Source organism: Balaenoptera acutorostrata, chromosome 12, assembly GCF_949987535.1.
Source record: "Balaenoptera acutorostrata chromosome 12, mBalAcu1.1, whole genome shotgun sequence".
NCBI classification, from domain to species: domain Eukaryota; kingdom Metazoa; phylum Chordata; class Mammalia; order Artiodactyla; family Balaenopteridae; genus Balaenoptera; species Balaenoptera acutorostrata.
The window spans coordinates 12,441,971-12,462,048 of record NC_080075.1 but is presented as its reverse complement, the minus strand read 5'-3'; the positions used below and the strand labels follow the sequence as shown (position 1 = coordinate 12,462,048).

The 20,078-nt window shown below is 34.9% G+C and overlaps 1 protein-coding gene across 2 annotated transcripts in view; it reads right to left on the bottom strand.

The window, feature by feature from the left end:
* Positions 1–821: 821 nt before the first annotated feature.
* ZC3H6 (zinc finger CCCH-type containing 6) overlaps positions 822–20,078 on the bottom strand; it is a 53,489-nt gene continuing 34,232 nt past the window's right edge. Inside the window, exons 5-12 of one of the 2 annotated variants that reach the window (XM_057558495.1) lie at positions 18,384–18,517; positions 13,263–13,379; positions 12,543–12,654; positions 10,229–10,338; positions 8,964–9,217; positions 6,814–7,325; positions 6,247–6,492; positions 822–3,298 (exon numbers count right to left, since the gene is read on the bottom strand). In XM_057558495.1, coding sequence (XP_057414478.1) covers positions 1,827–3,298; positions 6,247–6,492; positions 6,814–7,325; positions 8,964–9,217; positions 10,229–10,338; positions 12,543–12,654; positions 13,263–13,379; positions 18,384–18,517 — 2,957 coding nt within the window. In that variant the 3' untranslated portion in view covers positions 822–1,826. The remainder of the gene's footprint in view (positions 3,299–6,246; positions 6,493–6,813; positions 7,326–8,963; positions 9,218–10,228; positions 10,339–12,542; positions 12,655–13,262; positions 13,380–18,383; positions 18,518–20,078) is intronic. The other variant, XM_007197386.3, reaches the window with a different exon arrangement.

Genomic DNA, 20,078 nt, shown 5'->3' with positions numbered 1-20,078 from the left:
AATTTTACTGATTTTATGCTGATAAAGGAATATTATTCTTAGGAATATAGATGTGTCTATATATTTTTTTCTGTCAGTTTTATCCATTTTATTGACTTTTCAATTAACAATAAAGTTCGTTTGGACAGTAAGTCAGAAAATTCTTTCTATAATGGCTTTAAACTGCATTTTTTAACCCAAAAATATTATCCAGAACCATTTTAGGCTACAATGTAACCAAAGTATAAATAGTAGGAACTCACATTCCCTTGAACAACTGTCCTTCCACTTAGAACACAATGAACTTCTTAGGTAGGCAGGCAGAATTCTTGTTCACTTAACTGCAACCTCATTTAAGCATGGAATCAGAGCAAAACAAGTAAAAAGTGAAGAAGGGAATAGAAAGGATATACATTAGTATTAAACCATATGCTATCTGAGTGTTAGGTTCCCACATAAATATTTTGCTGTATATTTAAAAAATCACTTCTCAAGGACTGATTTCCTCTACTTCCATTATCTTTTATAATGAAATACTCCTTTTCAAGTTACTTATTAGAGTTGTTACTAGCAAATACTGTCACATACCTCTAGTTCAAGATATTAATACATACACTTAGCCTGAAACTAAGCGTACTACTTAGTTTTAGTTATAAATAATATATGTATAAAACAGGTAGGGTTGCCATTATTTATATACTGCAATAAATATACAAGAATGAGTACAAATTATTTTTCATAAAAATACAACCTCTAATCAATTCAGGAGGTTTCCGAACTATGAAGACATTGAATACATTAAAACACCAGGCAGTCTCCTCTGTTATAGAATGCCAGTCAGGTGAGATCTGAAAGAGATTCTTTATTGGTAGCCATATACAGTTGACTATACCATCTCTGTGTGTTCTTGCTATTTAAGAAAAAATATAGAACCTGGACATTTAAAACATTATCAATGCAATAATCACCACAGACTCACTGATCTTTTAAAATTTTGTTAAAAATTGCCAAAGTCATGATGAATACAATTATTGCAGCTACATCATTTGAAAAAGTAATATAAATTATGCTGCTAAAGACAAAAAACATCGAAACGCATAAACATCATAACGTATAACACAGCAGTAACTCATAACTATTAATATGAAAAATTAAATTTAAAAAGTTATGTTAGAGAACTCGGAAATTTTTCACTTTAGCAAAACATTCTATTTATATATCTCCAACTTCTATGATACAGTATACCATAAAATACTTTTAAAAGGTACAACATTCAAATGCTCCATTTACACAAATAATATTGCCAGTACTAACAAAAGTGATGCCCTTAAACATGAACTGCTCTGCTAATTATGATTTTAAAAATGTTTTACTTCATTTTACATTTTAGCTAGCAGTTAGCATTACATATTAATCAGTTCTGTGTTGACAAATAGGATCCTAGTCAAAATACTGTTTCTGAAAAGTAATGTACATTATATTGCTTGAAACTAATAACCATATAAAAGTGGTAATCATTTATCTAAACACTGATTATGAAAGACAACTGGCATATATTCAGGCAGAGTGTTGAGTTCATGACGGTTTATTTACAATAAGAGTATTTTTACTGAAGCTAACTTGATATATAGGTTTCTATGTCAATTACTACAGTCTCTTAAAATTATAAAAATATTATATAAAATACCACAGGCTTTAGAGGATATAACTTCATGTGGTTCTGATACTAGCAGCTGAAAAGTGTTTATAATTTAAAAATAAATAAACTATAGAGGTAAACCAGTTACAAAACAGCAGGGGACTGCAATAGTCACAAGAGTGAAAAGAACTGCTTAATTACACAATAGCTAACAAAACGGTGAAGCAGTTGGATCAAAAGTTTTAAAAACCTCTTTCAGAGATTTGTCATCTGTTGCTCTACGAGGATCATCATCTGGGGTGGGGCTCACCTGACCCGGCTGCTTTGACTGTCTTGGATCGCTGTACTGGGGTCTAATTAAGCCTGTTAATGCCTGAATCGGAAGACTGTGCACTGCTGGGACCTGAACGGTACCGGAACTCCCAAGAATATCTGCCTGTGGGTCAGCTGGCCCATCAACAGTGACGTCCACGTTTGGAGCGATTTTCTGTGGTAGGACTGCTTCTCCAGGAGGCGGCTCGTTTTTATCACTACTTTTTAAACCACCACTTTTTTTCTGGTTCTCTGCATTTTCTGTTGCTAGCTCTGATGTAGATGATGAACTATGCTCCCTAGGGTCATACAAACTAATACCACTAAGAACTGAACCTGGAGTTCCCAGGGGAAGGCCAGCTGAAGATGAGAGTTTAGGGGCATATGGAGGCAAAGCCCCGGGACCAGAATTGCTAGATACTGCCCCTAAGGGCTGTGATGAACCAGAGTTTGATCTGGCTAAATGAGGGGCACCCTTTGATGTATGTGAATCCTTCATAACTGCTTGATGAGACTCTGTATTATGCAGTCTGTGAAGTCTAGGATCAAAATTTTTTTGCAGCCTAGGATCTCCTAATTTACTTCCTGAACTATGTAAGTCTCCAAATTGTTCTAGGTAGCCTTCTCTGTTTGCTGTGTTAATTTTGGCCTTGGCTGCTAGTTTTGCATCAGTGGCCACTGTGCTTTGACGAAGATCACTTTTTGTGTTCCATAACCTACTGAGCCTCTGATCAGCTATAAGAGGGGGCAGAGGTAAATTGATTGAAGATACTGGGTCAGGTTTAGGTAAAGGGACTGGAAGTAAGTCTTCTGGAGCCCACACGATGTGTTTTGCAAAGTTGGGTTTGGTTAGGGTAATATCCATTTTAATGTGACTAAACTGTCTCAGTTGTGACCTTGGATCCTGGAGCGTTATACCAGGGGGAGAATCCAAAGGTATTAGGAAAGCTTTTTCTCTCAGTTCTCTTTCTGTATCTTCATCATCATCGTCTCCTCTTTTGTGTTTGACATTAGGGCCAGCATTTCCATGATGTAAATCAAACTTTGCTCCACCAACAGAAGAACCTACATGACCACTTCCATTCCCTCTTAATTTCCTGGGATCCCATGCAAGTCTAAGATCCAGCGGGGTAGACTCAGAAGATTTTCTAACGTCTTGCCTTGAGATAGTCCTAAGTCTAGGGTCAACAACTTGGCTTCCTTTATTTTTCTCTTTAGCAAGTCTTGGATCAGTAGGAGTGCTGAGTTCTGTGGAAGGTTGTTGTTGACTCCTTAAAGTTTCTGTTTGTTTCTGCAATGTTTTCAGTATTGACTTGACACTGCTTCCTTCCTCCTCTTCACTACTGGAATACCAGTTAACGGTATCATCTAAATGCAGACAAAAACTATGGTAAAGAATGAAGCATTCATATTTGGCCTTAATTAAGATGAAAAAAAACACATATACTATTTCTGAAATAAGTGTAGTCTAACTTCAAGAAAACGCATCATAGAAATGACAGAGTTTCAACACTGGAACAAGATAAGATGTGGTATAACAATTAACAATTCAGTCACTATACTTTATAAAGAAAGAAGTATGATATTAGAACATGTGTAATGTCCTTCTAGTCAGAGAACAGTCTGAACCTTTCATTCCAACTGGCCAAAGGGAGCTCAGAAATGTGTGGTAAGACAGAGCTGGGGGAGAAGGGAAAACACTCTTGAAAAGGAATACCCAAATGTTTTGGCTCTCTTTAATTCAAGCAATCCCTTAAACTTCATAGCTCTGGATTTATCGGGATAACAAGGGAGAGCTATAAGAAAAAATACCTGGAAAGAAAACAAAACACTAACAATGATGGTTAAGGAAGCAAAGGGAACTGAGCAAGTGTGGGCTCAGGTGGGGACTTTTCACTCATACTATATTTTTAGATGTTTGACCTGTGTGAATATATTAATTATTCAAACATTAAGTTAAAAGCAACAAAGAAAACTAACAGCCTAAAATTTATATGCTTTAACTTTACGAGAACACTTTGGGCCTTACTCTTAAAGCCTATGTAACCCTAGTGTATTAGGCACAATGTTAAGACACTTAACCATCAGAGGTCTTCTCTCTAGTAGAGAAGGGAATAAAAACTGATGCTTCAGGAGGGCGAGTCTCCTTCCTCTCCATTAAAACACACATAGGTTATCTCTGAATTGGCCATATATATATATGTGTGTGTGTATATATATATATATATATATACACACACACATATATATATACCAATACAGGAACATATGTACACACACATATTCATACACATCCTAGAATATCTTGGATCAATAGAATAGCATATATATTCTCACTTTTACCTCATCTCACTGCTCACTAATGTGTTTCCACAGCATCGAACTTTAGTGTTACACACTTAGTTTGAACAGAACAGTGCTGACAAAACAAGCACTCGGTAAAGCAGTTATACTCCAATAAAGATGTTAAAAAAAAAAAAAAATACATAGAACAGATCCTTCCCTCACAGCCCTCAGAAGGAATCCACCCTGCCGACACCTAGATCTCAGACTTCTGGCCCCCAGAACTGTGAGACAATAAATATCTGTTGTTGAAGCCAAAACCACCACCACCACCACCACCACCACCACCACAAGCACTCGTATTTAGGGCGGGGATGTGGCTTAAAATAGTGTATGTCAATATTATAATCACAACGGCAAAAAGTTTTACTCCCATCTCAGTGTCTGAAAAAACTACTTCTAGACGCCGGATCTCTTTTTTTTTTTTTCTTTGACTTCCAGGAAGTCTCGAGCAGGCTAGACTTGTGATTCACTTTCAGCTGTTGTAGTTATTTTAAATATTTCTGTGTAGGAGTTTCACTCCTCATAGAATTTGGTACTTGACCCAGACAGGTAAGACAATCCAAATCTGATCCAAGTAGGTAAGATGCTATTTTATTTTCACTTTCATATCAATATATTTTATAAGCCGTCTTAAATTCTTTCTGGAATAAGAATGAACATAGAGCAGAAAGAAAGTAGAACAGTAGAGAAAGGCCAGTGGAAAGCAGATATTAGATAGAAAATGATAGTTGAGAGATTTGTATCAGCATTTTATCAAAGGACAAACAAAATTTATAAAGGCAATAAAATTTCTAACAATGAACAAAAACACAAAAAAACCTAGCCGTTTAAGACGTTTTCTGTATTCCGAGAAAACCAGCCTCATAAAACATTACCAATTTTATAGTATTATAGTATAGAATTTTATATCATGTAGAAAAGTTTTAATTTTCTTATTTATGAAAACATAAAGCTTTGTTACACTTTAAAGAAAGATTACCATTAAAATGGTTGTGTATTAAAATTAGCACCTAAAAGAGTACACATAAATTTTACAGGAAATTAACTTATTAGAAATTCCTCATTTCCCTCTCATGCTAAATAAATGAAGAGTTAATAACACCTTTTTTGAAAACATAACAAACAATGTTTATATAATAGCTTGTAGCTACCTAGTGTTATCTAGTTTTACACAGTTATTCATAAATTTCATGGGGTTTTTTGGGGGTTTTTTTTTTGGCTGCACCTCGAGGTATGCGAAACTTCCCAGACCAGGGATCAAACCCATCTCCCCTGCAGTGGAAGTGCAGGGTCTTAACCACTGGACTGCCAGGCAAGCCCTAAATTTCATGTTTAAGAGTGGCCAAACACATCAATTTCGTAATTCATAAGAAGAACTGGGTGATTTAAAGTTCTCTGCCCTTAACTGAGTTAACTAATTGCTGTACACTTATCAATATCAAAAATACTAAGGGAAACTTAGTGTCCCCACGTAGTCTTTTACATTAAAAATAATATTCCTTAATAACATAGCAGAACCTGAAGTATACAGCCTCTGCCCCTAAAAATAATATTCCCTAATAACATAGCAGAACCTGAAGTATACAGCCTCTGCCCATGAATATCTAATAATCAAATAACTTTGAGCTTGAGTTACAAGTTAAAATTCCTGAACTGGAAGGTATCTTGTTCCTGTTCTATTTCTTTTCTTTAAAAAAAAAAAGAAAAGAAAAAAGGCTTAATAGCAAGTCTGCTTGCCCAGGCCTCACACTCCAGCTTCAGATCTCTTTATTGCTTCAAATCAAAACCTTTGCAATTAACTACTAATTCATCAATGGCACTGGAAACTACAATCAATCCCAAGAAGATAGGAGCTATGAGATAAATTGGAAATAGAATAGATAGTTCCCACGAACTCATTTTTCAAATTTTAACTTATTCAAGACCATTTCAGGAACTGAGTGATCCAAATAGGTAAGATGCTATCATACCACCTGACACACCTTCTTCCTTGCTTGGTGCCCTCTGAGGTTGGGTGCTGCCTGGCTCTTCATCTTCTTGGTATTTCTGAGTAAGTCTAACAAAAAGAGCTCTCTGCACTGCAGGGAGGAGACCTGGTGCAGGCAGGGGGCCATGGCCTGTCACATTACCGCTGCTGTCCGACCCACTCCCACGGGTAGGTGAGTCTTGAACGATAGGAGGCTGATGCTGGGCAAATTCACCATGCCACGTCCCATCTACATACATAACACGGAAAGAGACACTGATTTAGCATAAAACTCCACTAGACAAGTACCACTGTGAGTTGTAAGAAATTGAGTTACAATAATATCACATTTGATTATCAGATTATTATGTGATTGTAAGCACTTTTTAAGGTTATCTAAAGGTCTATTGTTACAAATATTTGGTTAAATTTAAATCATATTTTAATGTTTCAATTTCATCACATTTTACGTTGCTTTATTTAAAACATGCATTCTTTTCATGCTTTTAAAGAAAAATAGGACTCCAGATATTTTAAATTAGAAATGAGTTATTTCAAAAGGTAAGCTTACCACCAGAGTTACTGGGAGGCTGAAAATTATGTACAGCATGCTGTGAATAGTAATTATCATAAAACTCAGCTGGGTTTTGTAAGGACTCATAATTAGTACTGAGCTGCATTTCACCAGGACTTTGCAGGTGTGATGAACCTGGAGAACAGTGATTCTCTCTAGGTACTTTCATCATGTGTTCTGGAAAGCCAGGGCAATGGTAAGCGCCACTCATATTTGGTGGTGTCAAAGGTGTATCCGGTTGAACAAGTACTCCCGCTTGACTGTGAGGGCCTACAATTCCAGGTGGACCAGGTGGCAAAGGTGGGCTCTGCGGCATTGGTAGACCAGGAGGTCCTGCGCATGGATGATGTCCAGGGGAGCCTGGGTGCATCACAGGACTATTGTGTCCCTGAGACATATTAGGTCCGGGACATGGACTTGACCCCGAACTATACATATGTTGAGTATGTGGGCTGCTTTCCTGAAATTGTGGTCCTGGTGGTGAGGCACTGTTATAAAATGCTGGTGGCCTGTAGACAAAAGAATAATATTTCTTAGTTCAAAGAAAAGAGGCAAACAAGAATGTTACATTTCTAAATAGATAGATATTGGTTGAATGTTTTACGGTACCAGAAGAGAAAACTATATTTTTAAGAAGCAATTTATTCCATATTATCTATAAGCAGAAATACCAACATATGTATCTTGCCTTCATTTCAGCCCACAGTTTTCTTAATTGCTGCTTACTATTATCCGTTCTAAAACTTAATATTGATGTTTTGAAAAATATAGAAAAATACAAAGATAAATAAGATTCATCTCTAATCCTATCACCCAGAGATAAAATTTTTGATTGGTTCTCTTCTTATCCTTTTTCTAGGCGCACACAGACCTTTTTATAACAAAATTAGAATTATACTCTATAAACGTACCGCTTGTATTACAATTTCTAATTGGTTATTGCTTGCATATAAAAAGATTTTAGTTTTTGAATGTTGCTCTTCTTTCTGGGCATCTTACTAATTTAATTACAGTTGGCCCTCCATATCAGCAGGTTCTGCATCCACAGATTCAACCAACTGCAGACCGAAAATATTCAGAAGAAAAAAATTGCAAAAAGTTCCGAAAGCAAAACTTGATTTGCTGTACTCCAGCAACTATTTACATAGTATCTACAGTGTATTTACAACTATTTACATAACATTTGCATTGTATTAGGTATTATAGATAATCCAGAGATTATTTAAAGTATACGGGAGTATGTATGAAGGTTATATGCAAATACTTCACCAGTTTAATATAAAGGACTTGAGCATCTGTGGATTTTGGTATCCATGGAGTTCCTGGAACCAATCCTCCTCAGACACCCAGGAACAACTGTACAACTTCTAATAGTTTTGTCAGTGATTCCTTTGGGTTCACTAAGGGAAAATGCCCAAGTAATGAATCTGCCCCACCATTTCTAATCATATCTATTATCATATCAATTATATCTTTCTCTTTTTGCATTGACTAGGATCTAATCTATAATATTTAGCCAAGCAGTGGACAGACTTGTCTTCTTCTTGACTTTCATAGAAATACTTTTAATGGCTCACATTAACTGTGATATTTGCTACAGATTTCTTATTCCTCAATTGCTGAGATCTCATTACTTCCCTGAGTCTTCAGGATTAAAAGAATAATCAACAATGGGACTTAGAGCCCAGGTGCACAGACCCTGGAGGATGGGAAGCAAGACTGGAAAATGCAAACCTGGACGCAGCCTCATCCAGACGTTTCCCTCTAATAGCCCAAGGAACAACTTCTCTAAAAGAATGAATACACTGGAGACATATTACCCACTATTTGAAGATGTTATCAATGACAGTGCTGCCTCGTAACAAGGTGGTAGGAATGCCAGTTCCATCCACCTGGCAGTGCCCTTCAGGATTAGTGTGTGGAGAGGTTTCTGAAGCTGTGTTAAGGATTCTGTACAGAAAAGCACTGATGGCAGGCAGCAGAGGGTGGGGCAAAAAGGAAGCGGGAAGAAGCAGTTGGGGTGCATGCCAGATATCTGCTACCTCTACCTAAGTTTAATTATATGATTGACATGGAATACAAGTTAGTTTCTTAATAAGAATTTTTAGGGGGAAAATGCAGCCATTTTTTTGAAAAATTTAACTTACTTCTTCCCAATTTTATGTGCTAAATCCACAGTAGGTTTTACAACTATTTCAAAGAGAGATGGAATTTTCTTGAAATCATCAGAGAGATCTGTCTGAAAATCATCTTCGGGATCAGAAAAGGGAAAATGCTCTGGTGGGGTTGGCAGAAGCCCAACTCCTGGAGGCGGTTTGGGAAGAGGAGTTATGCCACGCTTTCTAAGTTCTTCTAACTCTCTTTCGTCTTCATTTGTAGCTTCTTCTTCAGTATTCAACACCTAAAAATAATTGGCAAGGATTACTATTTCAAACCAAGCTTTCTTCCTCACATTTAAAACTGTGAAGACTTGAGTAAACTAAACTAGCTTTGTTAATAGAAGAATACAATATTAAAGTTGAAATAGATCAGAGATAGCTAACTAATTTTTTATAAAGAATATGAGGTTCAAAGAGGTAAGGGATATTTCTTAAAGTAAATTAGCTTTTGTAGAAATCAAATTTTGTGGTTACCAAGGTAGTGGGAGGAAGAACTGGATGAAGGTACTAAAAAGGTACAAACTTTGAGCTATAAGATAAATAAGTACTAGGGATATAAAGTACAACATGGTAAATGTAATTAACAGTGCTGTATATTATATATAAAAGCCGTTAAGAGAGTAAATCCCAAGAGTTTTCATCACAAGGAAAAAAATCTTTTCTACTTCTTTAATTTTGTATCTATAGGAGATGATGGATGTTTACTAAACTCCCTGTGATCATCATTTCAAGATGTATGTAAGTCAGATCATTATGTTGTACACCTTGAATTTATACAGTGCTGCATGCCAATTATATCTCAATAAAACTGGAAAATAAATAAACTGCATTTGAACAGAAGTTCAACTGAGAGAAATAAAATTTATGAGGGACTGGTTGAAAAAATTAGGTTTTTTAATGGCAGAACAATGATAAGAACAAAAGATTCTGGTTTTTTTTAAGGTTAAGGCAATTATATTACTTACTATCATTAATAAGTAAAGGATACTATAATAGGTGCCACTATTGAGCATTTACTATTTACTAGGAGTGGTATGAAGTGTTTCATATACATCACATAATTTAATCTTTTAAGAACAAAAGATTCTTAATTCTTAGTCCAATATTCCTGCTTTTCTAGCACATTACGTTAATAGAATAAAACATAAACTAACAAGTCCTTGATCTCTCAGCAGAGTTTTATAAACTATGACTTATAAAAACATGATTCAAGTCAAATGAATCTGTAATCAAGGTGCAAAAATATTACTCACTTTGTCCAAAAGTTTCTTTGTTTCTTTAGTCAGATCATCATGTGAAAATTTACAGTTGTCTCCTTGGTAACATTTTGCTCCACTATGATAGAACTTGCATGGAAATTCATGTAAATAAAAATATTAAGGAATAGACCACGTAAAGTCAAACTCTCATATTTTTAAACCAAAAAAACATAACTGCTGAATCAATAAGACTTTATTACTATATATTGTACTAAATTTTCTATAATCACACAATTTATTTAATTTTTAATTTTAAGATTAAATATTTTAAATACATGGCAAAACATTCAAAAAATTTTAAGTCTCCTCTACTCTATTAAAACTAGAAAACATTTTTTTAAGAGCTTAACTTTTTATTTTAAAAAAACTTGACTGTACAAACTATATTACCTGTTATTTTTTTCTGTCAGTGATAGATGTTTATATCTTCTATCATAGCAGAGTTAGTAATGTAGGTAATTAACACAGACTTCCTTAGGAAGAGCTTTGGGTCAAGATTTCACAAATCATCTCCCAAATTACCATAATATAAATTATGCCAAAAATTCTGTGCAAAATCTAGATGCTTTCATCACTGATCAAAAGAGTCATGTTAAAGTTTCAATAGTTTGTTGAGAGTACCATGATACTGAAATGTTAAGTATAAATGTTAAGCTTGGATAATTAGCTAATTCCATTAATATTCTTTTTTCTCAATAACCATTTTTTAAATTGAAGTATAGTTAATTTACAATGTTGTGTAAGCTTCGGGTATACAGCAAAGTGATTCAGTTATACATATATATATCTATTCTTTTTCAAGAAAACAATTTTTTAAAGTAAAAATATTTATAATGGCTATAGCAAATATTATAGTGTAATTTAATTATGTAAACTCTGTTACTTTACTCAATAAAATAAAATATAGAACAAATAAATTTTGTAGCAAGAGCTCATATCTATGAAGAAAATAAAGGGGTCTGATATGTCAAATATCCCAAAAATGAAAACTACAGGCTAATCTTACTTAAAATTTTGGAGACAAACTTCTAAAGAAAATATTAAATCTAGAAGTATAGTGAAAAATATACCATTTTCAGGTAGTGTATGTTCTGGAAATTTCTGGGTAGTCTTAGGAAATTTATTACTGTAATCATCACATTGATAAGGTCAAGAGAGAAAAATCATGTGATCATCTTAGCAGATACAAAAGGCAACTGATAAAATTCAAGATCTTTTTTTGATATTAAAAACTCTTAGTAAAATAAGGATATACATACTTAACTTGATTTTTTTAAAAAATCAATCTTAAAACTATAGCCATAAGCCAAAGCAAAAGGGCATTATCTTTGAAACATATATTATGCTGCCACAATCACTATTATTTAACATTTTTCTGGAAGTATAGACAATACAGTTGAAACTGTCATGCCACAGATGGCATGACTATGGAGAAAAACATAAGAATAGATGGAAAGCTTTACGAAACAGTTCAGTAAGGTATCTGGTTTCTAAAGAAGTACGTCAAATCTGAAAAAAAATTTTCTTTGCTTGAATAAGACGAATTTATCATAACATTTTGGTAAAGAAAAAAGGAGTATGTGCCCTAGTAAATATCAAATATAATATTACAGAGGGGAATGGTCAAAGAGCACAATGTGTAATAGTAGTATAGAAGCAGAATTATGCACAGAGGAAAATTTAGAATATGGTTAAGGTGACCTTTTAAATCTGTGAAGAGGGGACAGTGAGCTAACCATTTGGAAAAAAATAAGGTCCTTACTGAAGGACAGTATATATATATATATATATATATTTTAAAGGACCATATATAGTGAAATGCCATAGGGGTAGAGGTAGGAATACAACTGGAATGTATAGATTTCCAAAGGGAGAAGTAGGGAAGAATATATAGTGCTTATCATTAGGTGGTAAGATTTGAGAAGACTTTGATTTTATAATTTCCAACAATGATAATTTATTACTTATGAACCTAAGTAAATAATCATTTAGTCACAGAATAACTATGTTGCGAACTACTCCTTCAGGAAGCACGGTCTCTTGAAATACTTATAAGCTGAATATATTAAATATAAAGTACATTTATTTCATAGATTTTTTTCCAAAGGGAAGTTATTTCATTTCCCTAAAGAAAACAACTCAGTTTGCCCTTTTGAAGTGCAAGGGCTGATTAGACCTGGTTTATATAACGTGCTATCTTAAATTTAAAACCAAACTAGGCTTTCCGGGTTGTACTTATGATTTTTAAAACCTCAGTGATGCTTGAAAACTGCAATATTTTGGTTAACATGTTTTTAATAAAGGATATTATGCATATAAATGCAGTTCTCGCCTTTGGTACAATATCCTTGTAAATAAAATTTGCAGATCTCTTTTCTCTTCTCCAACTCTGCATCATGATCAAATTTACATTGATCTCCCTGTTCACAAAAAAAGAAAAGAAGAAAGAGGAAAAAAAAAGAAACCACTGAATTGAATTTTCTCCGTGGTGTTTCATGGTAGGACTATGGTCATATCTCTAGTCTTTAAATAATGAGCTAATGATAATTCAAACAGTCCTTAGAATTCTTGCCCAAGACAGTGGATGTGGCTGTGTGCAGAGAGCCAGCACAGGCAGCATGCCCTCAGGATACTGCCTGGCTCCGCCAGCACTCCCCATTTCTAGCTGAGCTGCTCTGGGGACTTATTTAACCTCCTCGTTTGGCCATGTTAAAAACAAGCATAATAACATTAACTACAGTTCACTGTGTCACTGTAAAGACTAAAACATTTAATATTAGTAATCTACTTTGAACAGTGCTTGCCATACAGTCAGCATCATGTGTTTGTTAAATAAGATCTCAAGTTATATTACTGCCCCAGAATATAATTAAATGAGTTCTGATATACAGTATTCAACGCAAGATACATTTCGAAGAACCAGTTTTATTACAACTATATGAGAAATGAAAAAACTAACCACCCCCTAAAATGACTTTAAAGATTATTTCAGAAGTTAAAATGATTTATGATACCCCTATAAATTTACCTTAATACATCTCCCTTCCAGAAAGTATTTACAGATTTGTTTTCCTTTATGTTCCACTGTGTGCTGATTAATAAATTCCTGAGTCATAACCTTCCATTTTTTCCCTGGTTTACTATACTGCAAGAAAAAAAATTATTTAAATAAAACATATGCAGTAGTAAAAAGGTATTAAAATTTATAGTCAAATGAGTCTAGAAAGCAGTATACACTGATTATTAAAAGTAGTGAAGACTGGACATTCTGATGCTATTCATTTACTTGGAGAGAGAGATGCTTCTAGAAAGGTGCTTATTGCTACACTAGTAGTTGCAAAGAACCCTATTTCTAATTAAATGAGGACACACAACTACGTTTTTCAAAATAAAATTATGAAAATCTTGAAAATTAACAATATTTTGGCAAAGATACAATAAAATATTTACTCTCATGTACTGTTGATAGAAGACGTAAAATATCCATACTGTTTGACACAAAATTTGTACTTTTCAGGATTATTCTGAAGGAATTATCAGGAAGGCACACAAAGATTTATTCACAAAAATAACTACTGCAGAATTATTTACAAGTAAAACAAACAAACAAAACAAAATCTAGAAATACTGTACCCATCCAAAACTAGGAGACAAGTCAAACACATTATGATACATTTAGGTGGTAGAATATTATACTGTCATTAAAAAATCATGGGATGGAAAGACAATTTGGGGACATAAGAAAATGTTCACAATACCTTACCAAGTGAAAATGTGACCCCAGTTTATAATAATAAAGACAAAGAAAAAGACTAAAAGAATATACCCCAACCTTTAACAGTGTATGTCTCTAGATGTACCTCTAAAAAATTATAGATTGCTTGCGTGTGTGGTTATTTTGTACTTTCTATAGGAAAAAAATGGAGGATGTATTATCTTTAACTTTTAAATTAAAAAAATTAAGAAAAACTAGTATGTGGTAGAAAATCTCACAGCCCTACTTATTTTTCTTAGTTTTTCTCCTCAGTCCTCTATTCAACTTTTGCTACAAGTATAAGAGGGTTGAGTAGCAAGAGAGTATGATGCTTAGCCAAGCTAAGGACTTCCACTCATGAGCGCTATAAAACACCACTGTTTTTCAGGCTCTTAGCATGCATAGTGCCTTGAACATCGAGGAGCTTAATAACTATTGATATTTGCTCTTCTGATTTGATATCAGTTTTCCCTTTTCCCTCAATTTGTTAGAAGATGGAGAACAAAGCACCATCTACTGAAAACAGGAAACTGCCTCACAGCAAACACTTAAGGAAATAGATGGCTAAACTTAAATCTGATCCTCAGCACTCCCAACTGATGAAATATATATTTTACTAGAAGAATTCTGAAAAAAAGTATAAGAATACCAGGAAAATAGATAATCTTTGAGGTTCTTTTAAAAATATATATATATACCCAAATTGCCCAAGGAAAACGCAAAGAAACTGCTTATACTCTACTCTGATAGGATCATTTAAAATGTCTTAAATCTATGTAAATTTTACTTACAAACATTTTCTATTTCTAGGCTCACTTAGAACAAGTAGATATAAATGACCAGTTCACATATGCCTTCTGTACAAGGAATTGTGGCTGTAATAAAATAGGCAGTCAAAGAGAGTGCATTGTGCAAAGTCAATGAGCCAACTTGAGGAATATAACTCTGAAATTAAGAAGTAAATATATTAGGTAATCAACCTCCCCCTAAAAAAAACGCTGAAAAAATGTACCAAGTTGTACCTATGTTTCGTTAATAACTCACCCTTTCTGTCTATGTTACTTTCTAATGATACACCTCGTTGTCTTAACGGAGGACCGCGGGGGGGCTGTGTTTTTTTCCAGTTTAGTTCTGTTTAAACGAGTAGTAAGTATCGCAGTACCCATAACTATGGGAAACCTGACTATAATCAAGGTATTCTAGAACATCTAAAGCAACTTAAACAAAATTTCAGGATAAAATAAAGTGCCTAGAAGATCTGATCTTTTAAGCTTGAGCCTATAGAAGAACCACAATGTCCTCTATCCTTTTTTTTAATTTTTAATTTAATTTTTATTTTACATAGGAGTATAGTTGATTCACAATGTTGTGTTGTCCTCTATCCTTAAGATCTTTTATGAGCTATAAGAGCTGGAAGAACGACAGAAGTAATCTAGTTCATCACCCTCATCGGACAAATATGAAAACTGAAGATTAGTGAAGTTAGTGACTTGCCAAAGGTTACGTTTCATGTTAGTAGAATCAAGATAGAACTCTTTGCACTATATCACACTGTTTCAAAGAAAACACAATTCAAGAAAGAGGGAGAAGGAATTCCCTGGTGGTCCAGGGTCAGGACTCTGGGCTTCTACCGCAGTGGGGCATGGGTTTGATCCCTGGTCAGGGAACTAGGATCCCGCAAGCTGTGTGGTGTGGCCAGAAAAAAAAAAGAAAGAAAGAAAGAAAGAGGGAGAGAAGGAAAAGACAGAGAAAGGGAGGGAAAAACCAAACTACCCACTTGGTGATTTTAAAATTTATTTACTCTAGAGGATGTATTATATTGGTATAGGGAACAAGAGCATAAAAGATTTTTTAAATATACTAAAAGGAGGAGGAAATTAAGGATCTACTGGGAAAAGAATATGTATTTATAAAAAAATTTAATAGCTACTATAAAGACTAAAAAATTTTAGGAGTTTTATGGCCAAAAGAATGAATAAGGCTTTAAAATCCATCAAAAGTTTGCATGTTCTGTGACTATACTTGAGTTTTCAAGAAAATTAGTGTGAACATGCAGGTATTCCTAAATTTATCTGGCCTTTGGAGGATCTTAATACTCCTTGAAAAGGCAAGGGTAAAAATGGATCTATGTTGGCCACTCCAGGTATGTTCACTCTACCCTGGATGGGCCTCCGCCAAAGCACTCCTGAACATGAGCTGCTTCCTTGGACTCTGACACGCTCCTGCTTGTTTCTGGACCGTAAGAAGAAATCTCTCATGAAAGCCAATAAACTGACATAGTGTTGATAACATATTTTAATCTTGATAAAGAAAGGAAAAATATTCTAAATCTGATAAATGCAAAAGAAAGAATTTATTCTGATTTTCTACTACATGATAAATAAATCTTTTAGTTGCACCCCAGATCTGCAAACATCTAAAATGTTAGTGCTTAAAGAGGCCATTAGAGTTAATACTGTACTCTAATTTTACTGATTGAGCAAACTGAGGCTCAGAGATAGGCAGTAACATGATCAACACCATACTTTCTTGGAAGCTAATTTTTTTTCACATATAGGGTATAAGTACTGAATATAGGAGAAGGCTTACTTAGAAAACATTCATATTAATTTGGTCTAGTGAAAGCAGCACATCCTAGACATCTACACGTGTCTAGAAAGATGGACAGGCAGGTTATAGTCACCCAGAAATTCTAAGCTTGTTTCCATGGAACGGTGAGTTAAGAGTAAATGTTAGTAGGTGTGTAGGAAAAAAAGAGTTCACGGTCAAGTAAATTTTGAAAATGATGGGTTGAACAAAGTAAAACAGACTTCTTTATGCCTAACCTGCTCAGAGTGTTTAATACATTAATGTTGACTGAGAATCCCCAAGAGTAGCGTAGCATGTGCTGGGTTTCACAAATTCATTTGGGCCCAAACTTCTTTTTTCTGTTAACAACTCCCTAAGTAGTACATTAATGAGTACATATTAAGAAATCTTTGCCCATTATCTTTAAACCCAGAAATGAGAAAACTGAGCATTTTCCAATTACAATATGCTACTATCCCTTTCCTTTTTTTTTTAATTTTTAAAAAATTTTGGCCCCATTGGGGCTTCGTTGCTGTGCACAGGCTTTCTCTAGTTGTGGTGAGCGGGGGCTACTCTTCGTTGCAGTGCATGGGCTTCTCATCGCGGTGGCTTCTCTTGTTGCAGAGCACGGGTTCTAGGCGTGTGGGCTTCAATAGTTGTGGCACGTGGGCTTCAGTTGTTGTGGCACGTGGGCTCAGTAGTTGTGGCGCACGGGCTTAGTTGCTCTGCGGCATGTGGGATCTTCCCAGACCAGGGCTCGAACCCGTGTCCCCTGCATTGGCAAGCGGATTCTTAGCCACTGCACCACCAGGGAAGCCCCTACTATCCCTTTTCTATCAATCAAGGTTGCAGCTACTGATAACCCACCCTTGCTCTGTACAAGTCAATCAAATCTTACTGGAACAGTGGCAGAATACAGGAATTGGACCACTCTAATCCAGAAAGTCGCTACAAGGTTGAAATGTACTGTTCAGAGTTCAGTTCAATTCAACGTATATTTATTCAATATCTACTATACACATAGTTCATAAATTCATCTTTCCAACCATTTATACCTCCTTTCTTCTCTTTTAATGATTTCAACTGTAATAAGTAAGTGAATTTACCGCTATCTCCTTTCTTGGTCCTGCTACGTATTGAGCTATTAGCATTTTATTGCTATTTGCATCTAGGGACCATGACTCCTAGGAAAGGAAAGTACAACAGAGAACTAATAGAACAAAAGTGTTTGCTTTCAGACATATCAATTTTATTTTGAGGTGCTTTCCAACTTACCGATTTTATTTCGAGGGCACCAAAACGTTCATCTGTGTACTACTATCAAAACTAATTAAAACAATACTTCTTTTCTGGAATTCATCTATACTCATTTGATCTGAACTGGAAAATTTTCATTTACTAGGAAAGTAGCATTAAAATCACAATGCTGGGCTTCCCTGGTGGCACAGTCGTTAAGAATCCGCCTGCCAACGCAGGGGACATGGGTTCGAGCCCTGGGCCGGGAAGATCCCACATGCCGCGGAGCAACTAAGCCCGTGCACTACAACTACTGAGCCCATGTGCCACAACTACTGAGCCCGCGCACCTAGAGCCCGTGCTCCGCAACAAGAAGCCACCACAGTGAGAAGCCCGCACACCGCAACGAAGAGTAGCCCCCGCTCACCGCAACTAGAGAAAGCCCGCGCGCAGCAACGAAGACCCAGTACAGCCAAAAGTAAATAAATAAAATAAATAAATTTTAAAAAGAATCACAATGCTTTCTTTTGCAGCCAAATAAGTTACAAAATGGAAAAGCTCCTCTCCTCATTATATATAAATTCTCAGTACCTCTTGAAAGTCATCCGTTCCTGAAAACACATGAGGCCCTTTATTGGCCCTTCCTCCACGGTCTTTGCGTTTGATTTTCTTCGGTAAGCCGCGTCCACGAGCAACATTAAAACTTTTAACCCTCTGTTCAATACCTAAAAAAGTTAAAATGTACTTCAGATAGTTAAAAAAACAGCACACTAGACAATCTACTAGTTTACAGGGAATAGCATATTTTAAATAGTCTATAGCGTACAGTGTATTCTTTTTTTCCCTTTAGATTCAGTGAAAAAAATTAATTCAGTCTTTACATTTTACTTCGTGGGTACTGCTCCTTATTGTTTTGTTTCTTAAGGGATGTTAACAACATAAGGAAAGCAAGAAACAAGGATATATATACATGGCTGGAGAGGTCAAATCTAGTTTTATTCTCAATTTTCCTTAGAATAAGCAATTAACAAGGTTTTCTGTTTTTAAGAGAATTAAATATTACATTCATCTCTAAGGAAGACATTGTAGGTATTAGTGATTAATTTGTGGCAAATTGAGTTTCTATTGATAATGTTGAATAGACATCACATATATCTCCAAGCAAAATTTATACTTGTCTTTTACTTTTGAAAAACTTGATATTTAAAAGTCTCTAAAGAGATACTCAAATGACTAAAATTATATATCAGGGCAGTAAGTTACAATACAAAGTGATTTCTCATTATACCAGAGTCATATTGAACTAATAAGTTTTCTAATGATATTAAACCTACAAAATAGCCAATAGATATATAGAAAAAAGTTTCACTTCATGAAAGAAATCAAAGAAATTAAAAATTTAAAGATAACATGACTATTTTCACCTCAAAGAATAATGTTGGTAGGGATTTGGAGAAATTGGCATTTGCACACACTGGCAGGGGTGTTATAAATTGCTACATCACCTTTTTGGATATCAACTTGGTATATGGATCAAAAATCTTCAAATGTAGCTATGTTTTTTGACTCAATTCTACATTTTAGCATTTACTCTCAAAAAAAAAAATGTTTGCCAAGATATGTATAAATATGCAGGGTTAATCACAGAATTTTTAAAAATGGGTGCAACTTAGATCCCAAATAATTACTAACAAACAAACCTAACACTTTATTAGACAAATTATGGCATATCTATTTAATTGAATAGAATGTAGACATTAAAATCTACTCATTAACATAAGAATGACTGAGATACAATTCACAGTTAAGGGAAAAAACCAAGTTATAACAGTGTATAGTTTTTTGTTAAAAAGTAATTGTCAAAAAATTCTAGACGAATGTATACCGGGGAATTCCCTGGCAGTCCAGTGGTTAGGACTCCGTGCTTCTACTGCAGGGGGCCTGGGTTTGATCCCTGGTTGGGGAACTAAGATCCCACAAGCCGGGGCACAGCCAAAAACAAAAAAAAAGTATACCAAAAATATTAATAGTAATTGTCTCTGGGAGTAGGGATTCAAACTGCTTTTGTTTTATCTTTGATCTTTGCTGGGTTATCTTTTCTACACATAGAAAAAGTTTTCTACATTTGAGCATATATTATTTTCATAATTCTGGGGGAAAAAATGAAAGTCAAAATAAAATGCAATACTCAATTCTTTAACAGAACAAACAGAAAGAGTTTGAAAGGAAGAACCCCAGGTGGGAAAGGATAAACAAGGCCTCTACATTCCCCTTATTCCCCAAGTG